Here is a 20,943-nt window from a genome sequence, read left to right as displayed (position 1 = left end):
TGAAATAGCTGCTCTGTGGCAACTGTTTTCTCTCGCTGCCGCTGCCATGAAAAAGGGCTGTGTGTGGAAGCCTCCGAGTAATCGTTGCCTTCTCCAGCGTCAGGAGCGGCAAGCTGAGCGTTGGCCGGCGGGACAGCCCCTGGCACGGCGTGATCCGCAGCCTGTGCTCCGGACAGGCTCCTTCGTGGGCCCAGGGACAGGGGCTTGACTCTCCGGTCAGTAGACGCGTTTGGGAGACGCCACGCTCCACGGGTGATTCTGTTTGCAGGGTTAGGTTTCTCCATCTGAAAGGGCCATCGCAGCAGAAACGGACCTGGTCAGATGAAATGTTACGGGCTTGATGGTGAGGATGGGTACTCAGCCTCCTTCAGCCTCTTTTCTATCTCCTGCTGCCCCCAACCCCCCAAAGCACGACCTGCCTAATCAATACAGTTCAGCAGGTTTGGGGAGGACTGCCAGAGCAGGGGGAAGAGAGAGACCTTCTCCCGCAGAAAAACTGTAGGAGGTTTAAAAATCTCAGTAATAAAACACCTAAGAAAACGAACATGAAATTTAGCATGGAAGCAAATATCACTCGTGAAGAAGGATTCTGGGAGTTCCTCATGAGAACTGGTTTCGTTCAGATGATAAAGAAACCTTTGGTAGAAAACATGCCCTGCATATTCTACCTGTTCAGCCTCCTGCCCAAGGACCCGCTTTGCGATCTCCAACCACCGTAGCAGCTCCTTCACGCACCCGTTCTAGGAGGAGTTCACCTTCACCGAGTGCCACCGATAGGACCTGGGTGCCCAGCACTGTGTATAGCATCGTAGAGACTGAAGTGCCTTATGGCATTAGTGCTGGCAGCTACTAGATTTCATACCTCTGCTGGAAATAGTTCTCCCTAAGTTTGGTGTCCGCTGACTCTCAGTGTCATTTGCTCCTTCTCACATGGTATTTTGCTCCTCTTTGTGTTTTTCTTGCTGCCTTTCCACTTCATGGTACCAGCAGGCTTAATTAGCTTCATGCTTGGGTTAGTCTAAGTTCATCAGTAAAAACAGTGAATAATACTAGACCCAAGATCAACTCTCAAACAAATCCATGAGAAACCTCCTTCCGTCCTGATTCTTCCCTGATACGCGCAACTCACGATTTCTCTTAAACAGTTTCTCATCTATCTTACATTTTTATCTACAAATCCACTTTGCCAGTGTAAATTATGATCCCTCTGTTTGATGGTTTAGTTTTAGCAATAGATTGGACAGCATGTCAGCTCAGCCCATGCATTCTTTGCTTTTTAGGACACTAATGATTATAAATGCTTAACTAGTAGAAACCTAGTTAAAAAATCCCAGTAGTAAAATACCTAAGAATATAAGCATGAAATTTAGCATGGAAACAAATATTAGCAGGAAAATAATGTGTTTTGAATGCTAGAGTTCCTCATCTTTGATGTAATATTTCTTTTCAGTGCCTTTATGAATAGTTCATGTGTTAATATCTATTCTAATTCAATATTTGATTTTGCTTTGTGGGTAAATTAATCTTTCTCAGGAGAATGACCATTTTCGCTTTTGCTCTATTATTTTCTGCAATGCCCCGTATTTCTAAAGTATAACTAATATTTCCAGCCTTTCCCAGCTGCTTTGATTTGAGTCAAGAGAATAGGCTGGGTTCTTTGACCTGAGTCCGGTGCTGCAGATAGAGTCATGGCAGAGAAAAGGGATAAGACTGGGGACATGTGAAACTTTGCTCATCTTGGTTTGATGACTGATTACTGAGCTTAGAATATGCTCTGTCAGCACAGATATAATCAGGCTATTTTGCAGTCATAAACGTAATTGGCATTGGACCTTACTGCAAACACCACCGACTTTTGTCCATTTTCCTTTCAGCTCCATCTGAAGAATTTGGCAAGAAGATTGGATCATACGAGAGGTTTCTCCTCTAAAGAGGAACACGAGAGCAACAAAAATGTTTGTTGGCCAACAGCATAGCAAACGTATATAGGATGTAAGCGCTTTCTTTTTTTTAAGTATGATCTTTCTTTTTTAACTATGATCTTCTATGCCTAGTTGCAAGCTGGATTTTCCCTCTGGATATTCAGTCTAAGTAATAGCTTTCAAAAAATGCAGATACGAATCCAGAACTATTCACACAGATAGCAAGGTTCTGCACAGGAGACAGGCAGCAATGGACTACCTTATGCCAGGGTCAATTTCCCATCACAGCTGATATAATTTTATAACATGTTGTTCTCGAGAAACCCTTTTAATGGGTAGTGTGCACAACGCAGTGCTTAAACGAAAGGCAGAATTTGGTCCTGAATATCTCCCCAGCTGTTTTAAAGTACAGTGGTAGCACGTTTGTTGGGAAAGGGAATTAAATGGGAAAGAGTGAGGTCTGGGGCAGGTTTGGAGGAAAAAAAATATATATATATATTATGCTGGCTGTTTAGTTTGAGGATACCAGAGTATCTAATATGTGCAGACAGAAAGGGCGAAGCGTGCTGGCTGGGTAAAAGACGCTTTTGTGGTATTTTGCTGTCAAGCTTGGCAAGGCTGCCCTTGCTTCACACCCTGCCCTCCTTGCTAAGGCACTGTGATGGAAAAATCATCTGAGGAGAACACAGACCCTGACTGCAGAGAGGGAGTTAAATACTACAAAGACTTGTTCTTGCCTTTTCTAATAGATGGAAAAATGGGCAGTCAGCGTCCTGAACACTGTACTGTTCAGCCTAATTAAGTCAGATAATGCTATTAATAACAAGGGAGGCTTAGCTGAAACTCTGGGAAAAACTTAGATCAAGTAGTCTTTGATTCCATTATTTAAAAGTCAGTTGTGATGGAAAATCTCAGCCAGCACATGACTGGTGATGCCATGAAAAGGCCGCACCACACCAGCTGTTTGCAGAAGAGATGCTCACCTTTCATGGGGAAGGTGACACCAAGGTAAAAGTCTCCTGAGCTGACTGTCCTTTTGAGGGTGGCTCTGCTGGTCAGGCTAAGAGCATGTTAACAAGGAAGGATGGGGAGAACACGGAACAGCTGCAGGTCCTCAAAGTGTTTGGCATCCACTTCCTTCAGAAATCGGTGGCACTGGGAGACAAACATGTTCTGATACATTTAGTTTCCATGGCTTTCAATGTGTCTATTGTGTATTAAAAAGTAAGAGTCACTTGTGGACCTCTAAATTAATAACTGAGTTATTTTGGCCTCCCGTACAGCTCAGGGTGCAGAATTTCACCTTGTGAGTCACTACCATGCTGGAGAAGGGATATAAACCCCATCCCTGCCAAGGATGTGGTGCTCCAGCTGCAGCATGGTGTCCCCCAATTCACACACAGGCAGATGAGGGCAGCCCTGGCCTCTGCTGCCCTTTGGCTAGTTGTTCTGGGAGACCCAAAACCAAACTAAAGCTGCCAGCAGGTGAGCTTTGCCTGTGAGCCAAAGTCTGGTTTTCAACCCAGAAATGCTGGACACCATTTCTTTAGTCTCAATAAGGCTATCTTTTTTGTAGTGTCATTTCAGCATTTGAGAAAGGAAGAATGCAAACACCTGGGACGCTGTTTACAGATTTTTTTTCCTCCTTTTGTTTGCAAGAGCAAAGCAGCAGAGTGCAAGTGAAGTTTTGCAAAGCACTGGGTTTTCCCAAAGAGGAAAAACCCTGCTCAGCAGTGTGTAAGCGCCCTCTGGTGCAAGCACAGCCAGCTGGCTTCAGAGAGCTCTGTCCCGCAGAATTACTCAACACAACGACAGCTGGTCTGAAAATCTGCTTGCGGGTGGTGACTTGGGTGTTTTGGATAGAGGAACAAGCTACAGCCACCCTGCACCATGAAAGCAACACCCTCCAAGAAATAAGGATCCTTGGCAGGTTGGATATTGGCATTCCATTCTTGAGTCCTGGCTTCAAACTGGATTGAGATATGCAGTGGTAAATGGCCTTGGTCTGGTGGAATTGAGATGTCCAGTTGATAACCAGATTAGGAGAGGGAAACATCTTACAGCTCTTTGGCCAAGCTGCGGGCACCCCAGTGGAAGACAAGGTGGTAGCAGGAAGGTTGGAAAGGAAGGAGAGCTCAGATGGGGCAGATGGCATGAAGAGATAAATTTGAAGGTAATTAAGGGATGGCCTGGTTTAAGGAGTGTTACTCATGAGGCATGGGCCAGAAGGACAGAGAATGATGGCTAAAGACTTGCTATCAATAGGACTAGGGCAGTGAGAAAGGGAAAAAAGGCCATGGAAGAGATGAGCAGAGCTATGCAGGTTTAGTAAACTGAGCTTTACAGCCAGACAAGAAGTATGTGGAGAAAATTATAGCTAGGTGGGAATGCCAAAGAATGATTAATGAGACAATAAACCATTAGGGCAATAAATCATGTCTGTTAGATGCAGAGAACACAACATGCAGTATGTAGCTAATCAGGAGTTGGAGCGCTCATTAATTCACCCAAGCAAATAGGCTGTTATTCAGGTTAGCTGAAGGTAGGGGCCGAGACTGGGGTTCCTCAGGCTCATGGCACTGCCAAAGTGGAAGCATCTGAGAAACAGGGAAAGCAAATGAAAAAGAGTTCAAATCCTGGAGAAATTCTGAAATGTGAGATGCAGTTGTAGCTGTTTTTGAAGTGTTAGGAGGAAAACCTAGTTGCTCACAATTATCTTCCTTTCTATATAAGGGGTATTTGCCAGAACAGCAATCTGCTGCTGTTTGAAATACTCAGAGATGCTTGGCAACCTTGGTCTGTCTTCCTTCACCTCCTGGGTAACCGCTGTAGCTGGGAGTGCTGAGGCAGGATATGCATCCAGGGATACACCAACCTCCTCAGAGTCCTGCAAAATCAGGGCAGGCTGAGGTGTGAAAGATAGAGATATGAAAGGTAGTAACAACATTACTTAAAAAGTAAATAGGAGGAAGATAAAGGAAAATAGGTGTCTATTAACAGAAGGGATTGAAAGTGCCAAAGAGTTTGATGTTCTTGCTTCAGCCTTCCAAAGTAAGCTTTATCATGATGGGATGATTAAGATGAGATAGCAATAAGGAAAGGCTATTCAGTTCGAAAACTTTAAGTTAGTGAGGCCTAAATTTATCTTAGTTTATTTTCCTTGGCTAATGACTTATGGAAGTTTTAAACTATTGGGTTATAATGGGGGACTGAAACATCCCTGGAGGGTACAGAAGATTAACAGTAAGCCCACGTATATAAAAGAGGACTTACAGGCTAGTTGATTGAATTTAAATTCCTCAAAACTACTGGGACAAACCATTAAATAGCTAATTCCTACAGACCTAGAATACTCATAGATGATTAATAAATGGACTGGTTTTTAGAAAAAAAATGTTTTAAATTAAACAAAAAGCTTCTTTGCTGGACTGCTGACACAGAAGGGAAAGCAATGGATTGAGATAGCTTGGCTTTACTAATATTATTGATATTTCCGTGTTGTCCAAGCTAAAAATACTGTGGAAAACCTCAGCCCAGCCTGAGAAGAGGTCACAAGGAGGCTGTGCCTTTCCTCCAGTGATTTCTGAAAAATAGAACGGTTTTGTAGGGATGCTGAGGGCCTCTTTGCAGGGGACAGCATCCTGCTTAGGATGCATTTTGGAAACAACATACCTTCATCTGGTCACTGCTTGCCAGCCTACCTACAGCTGCCTTTGGCCCAGCGAGTGTCTGCTGCCAGGGCTCCGCTTGTTCAGGCGGCGCTGCCGGGGACCGCGCTGCTGCCGCGCAGACGTGCCCTTACAAGCAGGGCAGATCGCAGGATGACTTCCTGGCATCCACTGCTCACCCAGCTGCGCTGCGCTGCCGGATCACGCGCAGCACATGCACAGTCACGTACGCGTAGGTGATTTCAACGGGAGAGGCCCACTACCCAAACATGCACGTGGTTTTGCTTACTCAGCACGTTAAAGGGGAAGCTTGTGGTAGTTGCTCACTCCTGGCAGCTTACTGTCTGCTGCAATGCATATTTCTTATCTGCTTCTTGCGACCACAGCCTCTCTTTACGCATCTGAAGAGGCTTCCTCCTTTTTGGCTGGTGTTTTTTCATATAAAATATTCTGCGTGCGTTGCATGCAGTCAGGCTGAATACAGGAAAGTTTGGGTGATGGTGCCAGTAATGCCTCAAGGAAACCTAGTTTGCATAAACCAAAGCAGACGTTTACTTATGTAACTGGGCATCTAGTCACACTGTCAAATCCGTACAGAAAAAAAATCACTTTGCTTTGCTATCATTCCTTACTTGGTGAGGAAGCTTCAGCGCAAATATCCCTCTGAAGAGAGAAAAGAACTGAAACAATCATTTACCAGAGAAAGGATACACTTGTTCTAAGATTTTAAAACACATCTTCTGTTGGTCATGGGTCATTAGTAACACAAATCAAGCTGTGCTTAGCAACTAAAACTTTAAAGATGGCAAGATGTAGCCTCTGAAATAATCCGGACTGAAGCAAGATGAATTTGAGAAGCAGTAAAGACGACGTGTCACAGGTCACGTTTCTTGTGCTGCTGCAGATGTTTCAGAAACATTTAAAGCAGAGCAAGTCCTTGATACTAAAGCACAGCACCAAGATACTATTGATTTGGGAAATTAAATGTGCTACTGCTCTAAGCTGGTACACTTCCAAGGGAAGTCTTTTCCCATCTTTATTCAGTGCCTAAAACTGACTTGACACAGAGAAATAATACTACACTTCAGGGGAATGTAAAGGAACAGCACATCTGGCTCTAAACTCATATAAGTCCAGGTGCTTGCATTGCAATACATATGGGACAAACAGTGCAGTGATATTTACTCTTCTAGTTTTTGTTTGTTTGTTTAGAATTACAGATTTTTTTTTCTTAGAATCTGAAGAGACTGGAAAAAGGCCTATACTTGCTTAGTGGGATACAGAGCAGAAATCAAAGCCTGTGGCCACTTCTTGTTGGGGACAAAAATATACAGTTTCCTCAACTCAGCTTCTAAAACCAAGTAAAACTAGGTAAGTAGTATTATGTATCTAGAAAAGAAGGCTTGAATTATGCCACTTTTTCTGTACCTAGAAATAATAAAATGAAGGAGAAAAGCCAAGCTAGCATCAGTCCTGCAGCAAACTACAAAATACATACATTTCCCTGAAAATGAAGGAAATGCAGAAGAACTTACTTGGGGTTAAGCACATGTAGCTTAAGAATAAATTCTGCACTGCGTTTTATTTGTTACAGCCTTCTTCACACAAAACCAGCTCTTTTCCAGCACACACTCACACTGAGGTTGAAGTATTTGACTGCTTATGCAAGGACAATTTAGCTGGTGGTATGTAGCCTAGCAAAGCGTAAGATTTACTTTATGGACTGAGCAGTAGAGTACATGAAATATAGACATTAAGGTCAAATACAGCATGTCAAGAGTCAGTACACTGTTACCTTTTTAAGGCAATCTGGCTTTGAACCAAAATAAAATTATATTTTTCCTCCGTGAGGGGAGAAAGACTGAGAAAGATATTCTTCCAATTTTTTCTTTGCATTTTTCCGTGACTGAAGCCCACAGAGCTACAGTCTCCCTTTGTTGTATGGAAATGCCAGAAGGCAGTGAGTGGGGAAGGTGAAATGCCAGAAGCAAACCTTTCTGAGCTCGTTTCAGTGGAACCATAGTCCAAAAGCAATGAGCTTACCCTAAGAAAAAGTGCTGTCGCGATGTATGCCAGGGAGACACACTACCAACAAAGAGATGAAGAAAATACTGGTATTGCAAAGGGCTAATTTTGTAACCCAAAGAGTTGCTACAGAGCTTTAGGTCTCAGAAGCAGCTTACCCAGACTAGCAGGGTGAGGTGCAGAGGCCTCCGATGAGCATAGCAAGCACCTGGACACGTACACCAGCCTGTCCTCTGTGGCTTAACAAGTTCTCCGAGTCAACAAGGTGCCCCCAGATGACGGTGCTGGTGGCAAAGCTGCTCTAAGAGGTTCCTGTGTCACCTTTGCCCGAGGGTGCCGTGCAGTGCTCAGGGTCACAGCGCAACCTTCTCCCCTCCTCCAGTTTTGCTGGCAAAACGGAAAGGGGTCGATGGGTGCTCAAGGGCAGGAACACCCCAAGGGGGCTGCAGTCGGAACAAGCTGGAGGAGCTGTTGCAGGCTCCAAGACAGGCTTCACGGGATCCACGCCTAAACACAATGCTGAAGGCCACACTGGGTGTCCTTCCGGAAGATGGAGCTAGAGCCCAGATCACCTTCCTGCCCTGTGCTTCCCCAGCTACACCACACTGCCTCCTGGCATATTTGTCTAAACTAGATCAAACTCCACAACCATAAAAACACCGGGTATTTCCAGCCATTTCAGTCACAGGGATACTAAAGCTCTGAATAGCCTTTCATTTCCAGCTCAATTTTCGGGTTTCTCTCATGCAAAAAAAAAAAAGAGTTCTTGTGTTTCAAAGTTTGAGTGTGTGGTCCTTGGCCACACAAATGTCAAATGGGCATTTTTTTACTCAAGAAGCTGCTTCTGGGATGGCATTTGATTGGCAAGAAGTTCTAAGTTCAATCTGAAGATGATTGTTATATGAAAGACATGGAAAATTCCTGTAGAAGAAACTGAAGATCAATTTAAGTTTTTTTCCCCTTAATTTATCCCTGACCAAAGCACAAGACAGCCAATTTAACTAGCAGAAGCTTTTTTTTTTTTTTTTTTTTTTTTTAAGAAATTACAGTTAGTGTAGGAACCCGCTTGCTGTGCGGAGCAGATAAAGGCTAGTGACTACTCAAAGCCTCAAAGGTGACGTACTTCACTGATGCAGGAAAACACACCCAATTACTCTCCTCTTCAGAGGACTTTAAGCACTACTATGACAGGGAAGCACTGAAAGCACAGTGAAGCAATTTTACACACAGGAGCCTAAAAAGAGGGGAGGGCATCACGCAGACAACTTCATTATACTGTGATGCAAACACATGGAACTCTCAGCTCTTATACCAGCCTCCAACACTGTGCTCAAGCCTGGTTGATTTTTCAGATCCTGACCTCTAACATGGTGTGTGTTCAGCTACGTCAGTGACACCATCCTGGATCAATCAAATCCTAAAGTAATGACCCAGTCACAACCTACCTCCACTTGAACCTACTAGCAGAGGCTGGTACTTCTTCATGCAGATGCAAGGACTCCAAAACCCTCTTATTAGTTTAGGATTTGTTCTAGTAGCTAGTAGCCTCTGGTATTGCAGTAGTCAGTTTTCTCTCTGCAGAAAAAAAAAGTGTACAATTGGGTGTTTCTGTGGAAAAAAAAATCTTCTCAAAAAACTGGGGGCAAGATGATAAGTACCCAGCAAAAGAAACTTGGAGATAGCATGAGCCTTTCTACACTGTTAAAACAAAGGGACTCTGTAAGCTACAAAGCCTTTAACTTGATATCAATACTCCTGCCAGAAATCCTTAAGATTTACCTTTAATAAATATTTATAATATGGGTAATGATGAGTTTATTCTGTTATATAACTGAATAAAGGAGAGACTAGCTTTGAAAACTTCTCAGAAGTACATTTATTAGTCAGATTAGTCAGGAGCAATCTGTCTCAGAGGTGTGACCCATGTAATATTTTAAATAGCATTTTATTTCTGTACATCTGCACAAGCCTCCATTCTTCTCTGTGAACAGTTGCTTGATATACAGAAGTGAGACTTTATCACATTACTTATTTACATGCATAAGTTCCTGGATTTGTTTAAGTCTGAGGACAGCAGTTCAAGAAAAGTCTATTTGTCTTAATCATTTCAAAAGCTTCTTTCTTTTCTTTCTCCACTGTTTATTGTCCATATCTTCAGGATCGTCAGGAGGATCTGGCATTACAAAGCCATCAGTTACTTTATAGTAGACTACTGTGGAATCTGACTCAACTATGGCCAGAGTAACTGACTGTGGGGTTTCGGGTTTGTCTTGTGGGAGAGATGCTTTCTGCATGATTTCTCTTATCCTAGAAGGGAAAGAAAGAAAAAAGATAGAAATCAGTCCATAATCATATACTTATGGCACAAAACCAGAAGTGTACCGTCGATTATTTTTTGTAGATTTTGATGTTGACAATATTCAAAACAGAAAACTGACTTTTTCTTACTGTCAGGTAAATCCTCTAATTTCATCTACAAACATCTACAAAGTAAACTCTACAAAGTAGAAGCAGGTTGGTTTTATTTTCTGATCTTTAATATTGTCCCAGCAGAAGAACATTTGCCCTAGAAAGCAAAAGGCAATTCCTAAAAAGCTTGGGAGGATGAAGAAACAGTAGAAGCTCATGCTTGAGCCTTTTAACTGGGCTTTAACAGAACTGCTATTTAAAAAGACGGAGCAGGGAAAGATTATCCAATAAAAAGTCAAATTTTATTCTGCAAGTTTGTCTTCACTGAAGAATATAACATCCGCTCTAGTAAAAATCAAAGGTCCTATAAACTAGTTTCAACATGATGCTCAATAATTTCTGGAGCAACAAACAATTTCTTAAATAACAAACAATCTTGCTTTTACTTTAAAATATATTCAGGTGCATAAATCTCTGCTGGAAATTGCTAGTGCACGCTTCTAAGCCTTCCCCAGGTATTCTCACGTATATGCCTCGACCACCCTTCCACTACCATAATTACAGTACAGTAATTTCTAACGTTCTTGTCTTCATTAGATTAAAAAAGAAATTATTTTATGCACACATGATAATTAGACAATACTACAACTAAGACTTATTGTTTGTAGAGATAAGTCTTTCAGTCTCTGCATGACAATTCTACCTAATTAAGTTCCCTCTGCATAAATTATGTTTTTCCTAAAAATTCAAAATAAAGGTATGCCATTTTCCCCCACTCAGTTTGAGTTAAGAATAACACGCCAATTACTTTTTAGATCAGAGCTGAGGACAGCATTGTTTCCTGGAGTCCTTGTACTACAGTTCTGATGGGGGAACAAGTACTGAAGGAGCCTAATAGGTGTACGGCCTAGGGACGGAGCAGTAACACTCCTTAGAGCAGGCACTACCACAGAGAGATTTATCCCTCACTTAAAGTTCTGGTGTGATTGGGATTGCTGGGACAGGTTACACCCTGCAGAGAGGTCAGCTCTGCAGTGGGAAAAATCTTCCCCTCGTTTCATGTGCCCATGAGTTCTCAGGCACTAGAAAATGCATGTTTTTCAAGTTGATCTTGTAGCTGAAAATTAGGGTCTTTCCAAATGCATCAGTTTTCAAACTTCAAACATCATCTTCCCTTCCAAACCTCTTTGATCCCATAATAAAAGCCAAATAGAAAGCAGCAAAGAATAAGCAGCAGCCTGGAAAGCCTATGCTGTTAAACCCATGACTCTCTTAAGTATCCATCTGTGCTCTGAATTGTTCATAATTCAACTTGGCTAAATTCAGAAGTGTCTTCTAATTCGCTTTCACTATTGGCCCATATATACTGCTAGGGAAAACAATATAGTGCAGAGTTAGCCAGTCAGTTGTTTCATGTAACAGAGACATTAAGGTTTTATGTAAAGAGTACAAAGACATGTCTTTGCTTCAGGATGATCTACTAACACTTCCATCCTCGGGGCCCAACATTATCCACCACATACGGAGCATCAGCTGCTATCACCTTAAAAAAATAAAATTGTAAATGCAAGATTCTCCTCTTCGCCCTTTCTTTAACATAGGGAGCACCAAAAGAAGAGTTCTCATACAGGCATACCACAGCTAGCCATAACACAATGCAGCACATCTGCAGATTAGTGGGAGGGTATCTTTTAAAAGAATAAGCTTTGGAATTCAGGAAGTCTGTATCAGATGCCTGCATTTCCTCTCTCAGCCTCCACATACAGCATGTTCCCAAAGTTTCTTTACAGCAATGGATTTTTCAAAGGAGTCAGAGAAGAATATCCAGCTTTATGCCAATTTCACTACACTTGCTACCTGCCATGAATAGAAAAATGAAATGTTTCTCAAAAGGTGTAGGGTTTTTTTTTAATCCTTTTGACACATCTAATACATTCTGTATGAGAAAAAGGAAGAACTATTCTTGGCCTTCTGAAATTTGAAGGAATGCATTTGTTTGACGTCCTGAACAAGGCCAGAAACCTTTACCTCCACAGATACTGCCATATACACTCACTCAGCTCACGCAACAGCCTCAGTGATTAAAATGAAGTCTAAAACAAAAGCCCATATGTAACATCTCCCCCCGAGAAAACTAGCTGACCAATTAAAAGGATTTATTGACTAAGTTCACACTAACAAATTACTACAATGACTGGTGAATCTGCTAGCATGTACACATGATTGCAGTTGTAAAAGATAGCATTTGCTTAAGTAACAGTGTATTTAGTACTTCTGAAACTGTCAAATATTAGAAATATTTGGAACAGAGGAGTTCAATACATCCAGTACTCTGGCAAACTCCACCAATAGTCCCAGTATCTTCCATTCATCAGCATCTTAACTAGCCTTTTTCTCTTCACCATCCCAGCTTTGTTGGACACACTCTGCAAACATCATTCCCAGTGATGCCAAAGGGGCTGCAACCACTCTGTCCTTGGTGCACAAGCCTTTATAGATCATGCTCCAACAGCCTGCTCGCCATGCAAGTCCTGGTGTCAAGCATTTGGCATGGACTGGCTCCACCTGGCTCCTCCTTTTCAACAAGCATTGAAGTATGATGTTGCAATTCCACTCCACTAACTAGACACCAAGTCTTAAGCAGAATTTCAAGACTCACCACGGGAAAAAGGTACAACCGAGAAACTGTTACGACTGTGTCTGAAACAGTTAATACTGTTGTCTAGTTTCTGAATAAAATCTTAGTACGTCTTGAACACATTCTCAAATAAATCCCAGGCTGGAAGAATGTACCATTTCACCTTGTCATATCCAGAAGAACACCGTACAACAAAGCACTCGATCACTTTAGTACCTGGAGCCCAGAATAGCCTTGTTCATCCACAGGTTCAGCCTCAATAGGAAGACTGGGGACAGACACCCTACACATGCTACCTTCATGGGATTTATGCCAATGACTGTCCAGTAAAAAATAAAGAGCTCCAAGAAGGCAGAGAACAATCAAGCATGTGTGCTGCTGCATGCACAGTGGAAGTTTGCAGAGCTAAAATATCCTGCAACCACTCTTCTCTCCTCATAGAAAAAAGCCACTGCTAAAAGAGACAATCCTGAGGTTTTAGGTTTCACAGAAGTTGTATGTCTTGAACAAAGGTGCTGTGAAAGTAAAGTAACATATGTAAGCTGAGGGAATGCAGGTACCACAAGTACTACTGGAAAGTCTGCCTTTCACAAGCATGATTAAAAATGAAGTTCCACAAATAGAGTAAAACTAAATATATTCTGAAAATAATAATTTTCCTCTGTCCTAGATCCTATAGTACAGTTTTCAAAATAGCTTAGAAATCCATTTAAAAGTGGTAGATTTTGCATGTTCACTGTTATAAATCTGCATACTGTTATATCAAGTTAAAGAACTGGCATTTCTAAAGCCCTCTGTATCAGAGAACCTTAGAAGGGCTTTCCAAGTACCTGCAAACTACATCCAACAGGAGTTGCTTCTCTTCTACCAGTCAGTCGTGCAGGCAATTTTAACTTAACATCACACAAAGACAACTGCAGCTAAGGTAGCAGCACTGAGTGTCATTCTGCATCTGCCCTTACTGCTGCATTCAAACTAAAAGGCCACTGGGAAATTACTTGCAACAGTAATTAAAGAACAGGTAATAGCTTAAAAAACAAAGCAAAACTCCAACAAGTGCAAAATCATACTCCACGCCCCMCAAAGAAGTTTTTTTTTTAAAAAAAAAAAAAAAAAACAAAAAAACATTTCCCCAATTTTAATTTTTACGAACAAGAGTCTTTTGTGTCAGGTAGGCCTTCAATGTACATCAGAAATTTGTAGCACATTATATAATGATTTGCTACTAACAAAGTGATGCTATCCTTTTCTGTGCAGAGGGAAATAAAAATGGTGTAAGACTGGTGATCTTTAGTTTTAGATGGTAACTTGAGGTTCCACTGACTGTTCAAGAAATAAAGAGAACAGAACGATCGTAAAGGAAAGCTATCAGCAGCAGCAAACTGCGTGACAAACAAAGGTGTATTTCAATGGTATATCCCACACAAGTACCTCTGAAAAGCAAAAGGAAACACTGCAAGCTCGGAGTATTTTTATGGAAGTTGTATAACTATTTAGCTTAAACGGAACTACTGCCTTCCTTACCTGAAAACCCAGAAGGTTTTCAATCTGCCCTTTATGTCTGGATGAATAATTCATTGCAGGCTTTGTCAGTTAGAACAACCTCCATCCCTTCCACGCAAGGCAGGGCTGGAGAACTGATACAAGTCAGTTTCTGCACCACTACATCAGAAACCATTACCCTATGCACTGGAGTGTACCATTGTACTAGGTTCCATTATGGAGAGGACCAAAGCTCTTATAAAGCACAGTATCTTGAATTTAACTAGCATTTCAAAAAACAGCACAGCATGTCCTCTAGGCTCATCATCAAGAAAACAATACTGCTCCAGGCATTGCTGCCTGCCCCAAAGTTGGACTGTGCCTTGAAATATTTGAGAAGTAGGGTTGGGGGTGGAGGAAGGGAAATGGACACATACTGCTGCTTGGGATATGTTTCTGAGCTACAGCAACATGAGATGCCAGAAGAAACTCAAGATTTTGTTATTAACAGCAACAAAATAAAACACACACAACAAATAACACCACATACCTCACTGGGCAGGAAAAGGAAAGTCACTTCTAAACAACTGCTAAAGAGTTTGTATTTAGAAACCATTAATTACATTTTCCTTGAGTGATTTACTATGTGACTAAATTCAAATAATGCTAACAGCAGAAAAAGCTACCAACAAAACTGCAAAGGGGAGGCAAGATAAGAGGATGTCATACTTAAGTACTACCTATGAGGAAAACAGATTAGATTCAATTCAGATTAGAGGAAGATCTATTTCACAAACTACAGATTTAGAAGAGGATAAATCACTTCCAACCCTCAGACTTGTTTCTAAGGATGCTTATTAGCTTTCAAATGAAATATTTAAAATAGTAACTTGATTTTGGAAAAAAAATATTTAACAAAATACCAAAACGTATCCCAAGCAGCAGTATGTGTCCATTTCCCTTCCTCCACCCCCAACCCTACTTCTCAAATATTTCAAGGCACAGTCCAACTTTCCCTCCAACTTTCCCTCCCAAGTTGAAAGGGACTTTACAGTCCTCATAAACTGGTGTCACTGACTTCATCAAGCTTCAGCTCCCACACTTACATACAAAAAAAACAGAACGGTGAAATATCAATTAATCTGAGGGTTTATTAGCCATGGACATTTTGTTTAGACAATGTTACTTTTTTAGAACAGACACTGCCTAATTCCTGGGGGAAAAAAAGGCAATTTTTTAGCACTTTTTAGAATATCCAGGTGTCAACGTTACAAAGTCATTTGCTGACTTTGGTTTAGGCAAATCATTTCTGCCAGCTTTGAAACAGGACTACCTGTATTTAACTACTTTATTCCATGCAGCAAACTGCAATTCTGGGATGTACTGGTCATTAGCTACTCAGTACGCACCGAGACTGTCTGCAGTAATGAAAGGCAAACACCTCACAGTCAGTAGACCCATGGATTCCTCTTGCAGATTCATAAACAATTATGAATTACTGTTCAATACAACAGAGTACAAAAAGAGGTTCTCTGAACCTCAACCAGCTATGTGTGTTTGGGAGAGTGGTCCAAGACAGAAGGAAGCTGCATTTCGTTCTCCAGGTCTTTACTGACACAAGACTCGGCAGCCTTCACATTAAGTGCACATACACGCAGCATGAAATCACTTTTCAGACTGTGTAAGACTATTATTTGCATTGGCAGTCACTTGCTCCAGACCCCATAATTTCAGGATTCAGCAAAAGGCATGCTGAATTACTGTGCAGCATTACACTGACAGGGCAGGACAATCAGTTTCCATCTGGTTGTTTGTAAAGTGGGCACTGAGCTTGTAGGCTGAACAGCTTTTGCCTTAAACAGTTAATTGTCATAAATAAATTGGACAAGACGAAATCTTAGAACAGGCTAAAACAACAACAGCAACAACCACCACCACGGAGCAGTTACAGGTTTTGGTTCTGTTATTTTAAAGGACACTCACATTTACCATTTGCTTATATATCTTGCTGGTAATTTCCACAGCAACTTTATTATGATCTCTAAGGGCACATTCCTCTGCTGTCTGAGTGACAGCCAAAGAGAAATCTTCATGAGACACCTGGGAAGGCAGAGTTTGGCAGGTCTTTGCTGAAGTGGCTCAGAAAAGAAAACTACTCCAGCAGCCCCTACCGTGGTCTTATTGGTTAAGGAGGGAAGCGTGGCCAACAAACACTGCCAATTGCTAGCTGCTTTTGCCGTTAGCGTAGAATTTCCAGATTCAGCAATGGGGACAGAACATTTCCAGCTTCCCGACCCCTTCTGATGGCTTAAGTTTCAATGTTAAGTGAGTTGCATTTATTTATACTCATACTTTTTCCCTCTACCTTAGAGAGGAGGGTAATAGAAAACCACAAAACATTGCTTTGAACAAACAGCAAAGAGGCTAAGTACAAAAGCCTTCCTGACCACCAATAACTTGTGAAGTCAAATGAGAAATTTGACTTTAAGACATTTAAGACATCAGATACCCCCAAGACTCCTGCTATCAACAGTCACAACAACAAAATATGCATCATTATCAGGAAAAAGAGGCAGCAATACACAAATTAGAGCAGTACACAGTAACGTACTGTGCTTCCAACTCCCTCTGTAGGATGCATTTTTAACGTCCGAACTCTACACTACGTAACTTTGAGCTGCAGTTATTGTCCATAACCCCTTTTTTGTCCCCTGTTCTAACAAAGGAGCTGAGTATTTGATGCTGTCTAACCTCTATGATGACAGATCAGGCCTGGTTGGATCAGCAGCAACCCGCTAATGAAATTCCAAGCACACATACGCATGAGCATAACACAGTTTAAAATGGAGTCCTAGAGTTACACAAGACTCCAGTCACAATCATTGTATTATTTTACTACTGACGCTTAAGACAGCAGTTCCTGAGCCCTGAAGACAACACATTCAGTAACACAAATACAGAATTGTCAGGCAGAAAGATAGTGTATCCAGAACATAAAAGTCTCTAAAGCACCCATCTAGCACTACAGCCCTGTACTAAGCTCATTTTAGTGACAATATACACTATGTATTTGCTCTATAGCAAAACCTGGTCACAAACTGTACTTTCAATCAATGTGACGCATTCATTCTTTGCTTCTCTAACACACATCCTTCCAGTAATGGATTCCATCCACACTGGTGCCAGAAACAGAGCAAACAGTATCACCACAGTACAAACAAGGTCAGAGGCTCCAAATGAAAAGCCCCAATGAAACAGTAAAAGATAGGACATACACACAGCACATGCAGCACAATATCTCCCTGTCATTAAAAACCAATTAAAAAATACTTGCTGGCATTAACCCAATGCCAGGAATCAAAGTTTCCAACCCAGGAGGAAACTTACTACATTAAACAAGTACAACAACTCAGCATACAGGAATAACTTCCCAAAAATCCTGTCTCGTACCTTGCTGCCTTCTTTCCTCACCCAAAACCCAGTTCAAATCTCAACACTGTTAATTATGTATGGATCTATGTTCCTTTCACACATACACAGTGATCTACTTCTTGCAGAGCAGCTGAATGATGCTCAGACCTACAGGCCCTCTCTCAGCAGCTTTGCTCCGGTTGCAGAGAAAGCACCATATTTCTCTGTAAAACCAAGTCTACAAGAATGATTGACCACTTTTTGCAAATGGAAGATTTTTTCAGTAACTACACAGTACTTGAATCCGTCAGTATCTAGTAAGGTATTTTCTCCTCCCTCAAAAATGAATTGCTTCTGAGAACATCCTTTCAGGAGAACACATGGCAGAATTAAGATGAAAATCTGCTTGTAGGAGACAAACTCATCATTTCTAAAACTTAAAGAGAAAGCAAAAAAAGCCACAGTAAGTCTAAAATATCATTCCCAGAGCATACACACACACATCTGCTAAGTGTGATTAATTAGCCATCTACCACTGTGCCAGGCTGCTGCCAAAAAAAAAAAAAAAAAAAAAAAAAAGGATGATACAGCAAACTGACAAGATGTTCTCAAGGCTGGCTTTACAGATGTTCTGAGGGAGAGTAAGAACACAGAAATCAAAAAATGCACTACCATATGATGCAGCTGAAATAATTCAAATCTTCAGAGATATCACAGGAAGGAACAGCAGATACCAGTAACAGACAAGGCAGATGCAATCAGACAATAAATCATACTGCATACTTGAGGCTACTCCAATAGTCATATAAAATATTCTGTAAAAATACTGTAATGGAATTTCTCTGAGCTGGAAATATTTATAAGATCAGAAAGCCATAGCTATGTTTCTCTCCACTTGAGAATTATTTGGCCTTGCATGTGCCACCAGGATGTTAGGTACCTACAAGGCATTTTTGAACAGATGCAAGTTAAAATCATAGCTCAAGAAACAGATACACATTAGATTCTGGGTAAATAAGAGGAATTTCTGGTTGAAAGTAGCTGGATTATATTTCAAAAGCAAAAAGCAAAACAGACCAAATACACCAGACTTATTCTTGAGACTCAACAATACAAAAAAAAAATGTTTATTCTTAGACAGATCCAAGGGGACTTTTTTTTTCTTATTTTCCTTTTAGGTACTTTAAAGCCCACAGACAGAAGAAACTATTACTAGATTTCCCAGACAACTAAAATTCAGCACAAGAATGTTGAAATCATAAGTTCTGAAGCTCTTGTATTCTAATCTCGTCTCTCAAATGCGTACTTTGATATCCATTGTTATCTCCGAGAGCACATGCTACTTTTAAACAATATGAGGTGTTTATCAACAAAAAGAGGTAGTTGCTGTGGGAAACTTGCATCAAAGGATTACCACTTTCCAGGAGGAAGCAGAGAAACTGATGTAGCTCAGAAAATTGAAGAAATATCAATTTCACATATATGTTTGCAACATATATGTGTCCTAGAGTCCTAGAGTAACTCTGCCCACAGACTGAAATACAGTTTCTCTCTGATTTCTTGTTTCCCTTCCCATTCCCTCCATAGTTCCCAATGAAGTTATCAGAAGCCTGTTAAATATGTCTATTCTTCATTTTATCTTACTGGGAAGTTAACCCAAACACTGATCATATCCTTACCTCTCATGACTTAATGATATGTGCACAGGTACTGGCACCACAACTTGTTGACTGTCCATTTCTCTTTCACGTGCATGTAAACATACAAGCTGCAGTTCTGCTAATCCAACGTACTTAACTTCATGCCAGTTTCTCCCTAGAAAGGTTCATTGATGAGATGGACCAGAACACAAAACACAAGTTTTTACCATTCATACACCAAGCTTGGAATTTAGTTTAACATTTCAGGTTCTGTTTTCCCTCCCTCAGCTCATAGAGCATTCCCCATGAGAAGATGACAAAAGTATTTACTTGTTTTAAAATCATCTGTACCATAAAACTGTAATCCAAGTTTGAAATTTATCATGACCTAAGCTGAGAAGGAGCAGGTGCTAAAAGCATGATAACCAATGCTACATAATTTTTCCCTTCTGTTTGAAGGGATAAGGCTAAAAGTTTTTGCTGTCCAACTACAGGAGTCTTCTCTTAAGGCTTTTTTTGTGGAGGTGTAACAATAATGATAACAAATACAGTGATTTCTGGTCTGTAAAATTTCTCCATTCCTGACCTTGAGAACCAACCTCCAAAAGAAACTGCAGTAGTTTTATTATGCTGGCTGCCTGCCTATGTACAGTTCCTTTTCAATAAAGCCCATTTGGGAGAATTGCAGACAGAGATTTATGCATCACATAACTCTCTGTATTTCACTGTTGTAAGACTGCAGAAGACTACACTAAGTTTGTCATAATTATTGCCACTAGATTTCAAAATTGTCTTCTTTCCTATAGGAATATTTCCCTTTTCAAGTGAAGGGCATCCTAATTAGACTGGCACACATCAACCATTTGCTAAGTGGGATTCCTAATAATGTAGTAAGTTAAACATTAATCTAGAAATGAGGATTCTATTACCAGCACAATTACAGAATTAATAAGTTTCCCTTTCTGTATCCTTCTTCTTTCCTTTAGTCCTCTTTTGCTGGAACACTCACATCTCTAACTGCGACTGCTGGCTGAACCCAGCCCCAGTTGTGGTAAAGACCCTAAGCAGGTACATGGAAGTCTTCACCGACAAAATACCACCCACTCATTATGTTAAGGTTCAGAAAGAATGTTAAAATCTACTCTATAATAGATCTTGCTGGTACACAAACTTTAATATTCTGATACCTAAGATTAACAAGACATTTCTTGAGATGTCCATTCATTCACTTCACTGAATTACCTTCTAAGAGGTCCAGGTAAACTAGGAATGCAGCATAGATTTGAGCACTGTCAGATATATCAAGGGACATCATCTCTGTGAACTGAAACCCAAAATATAGTAGTGGTCAAAGAAAGGTTAAGTTTTATTAAAAATTCACAGACCAAGCCAAGAAACCATTTTAAAAGACTAACAGGTGATTTTGTTTTCTAATAATATTAAAAGGTCCCCTTTTCAACATTTTCCTTTCTGTAGGCCAAGATAAGGGGAGGGGGAAAAAAAAGAAGAAGAAGAAGAAGAAAAGCAATCACAACTATCTCTGAAACAGAGCTGGCTTTGGGGAGAAGGTCTACCTATTTTTGCTACAGTGCATCAACCTAAAGGTGACAGCCAAAATAAATAGCTCCGCATTTTCAGTACACTAAAAATGAATACAAATTTAAAGTTTTAAGATATTTGCCTTTTCCCCGCTGCAATTTCAGCGTTTACAACCTCACCCCCTGTAAAGCCGGTATTCCCCGGCAACC

At 40.9% G+C, this 20,943-nt stretch overlaps 1 protein-coding gene across 1 annotated transcript in view; it reads right to left on the bottom strand.

The window, feature by feature from the left end:
• Positions 1 to 9,467: 9,467 nt before the first annotated feature.
• Positions 9,468 to 20,943, bottom strand: part of TSEN15 (tRNA splicing endonuclease subunit 15) — a 12,431-nt gene continuing 955 nt past the window's right edge. Inside the window, exons 2-4 of the mRNA XM_085299681.1 lie at positions 20,438 to 20,519; positions 19,235 to 19,370; positions 9,468 to 9,922 (exon numbers count right to left, since the gene is read on the bottom strand). Of these exons, the coding sequence (XP_085155807.1) occupies positions 9,718 to 9,922; positions 19,235 to 19,370; positions 20,438 to 20,519 (423 nt within the window). The 3' untranslated portion in view covers positions 9,468 to 9,717. The remainder of the gene's footprint in view (positions 9,923 to 19,234; positions 19,371 to 20,437; positions 20,520 to 20,943) is intronic.

Source organism: Rhea americana, unplaced genomic scaffold (assembly GCF_003343005.1).
Source record: "Rhea americana isolate MKP2758 unplaced genomic scaffold, rheAme1 scaffold_151, whole genome shotgun sequence".
Classification (NCBI taxonomy): Eukaryota; Metazoa; Chordata; class Aves; order Rheiformes; family Rheidae; genus Rhea; species Rhea americana.
The sequence above is the reverse complement of the archived record's forward strand: the minus strand, read 5'-3'. Positions and strand labels throughout refer to the sequence as shown.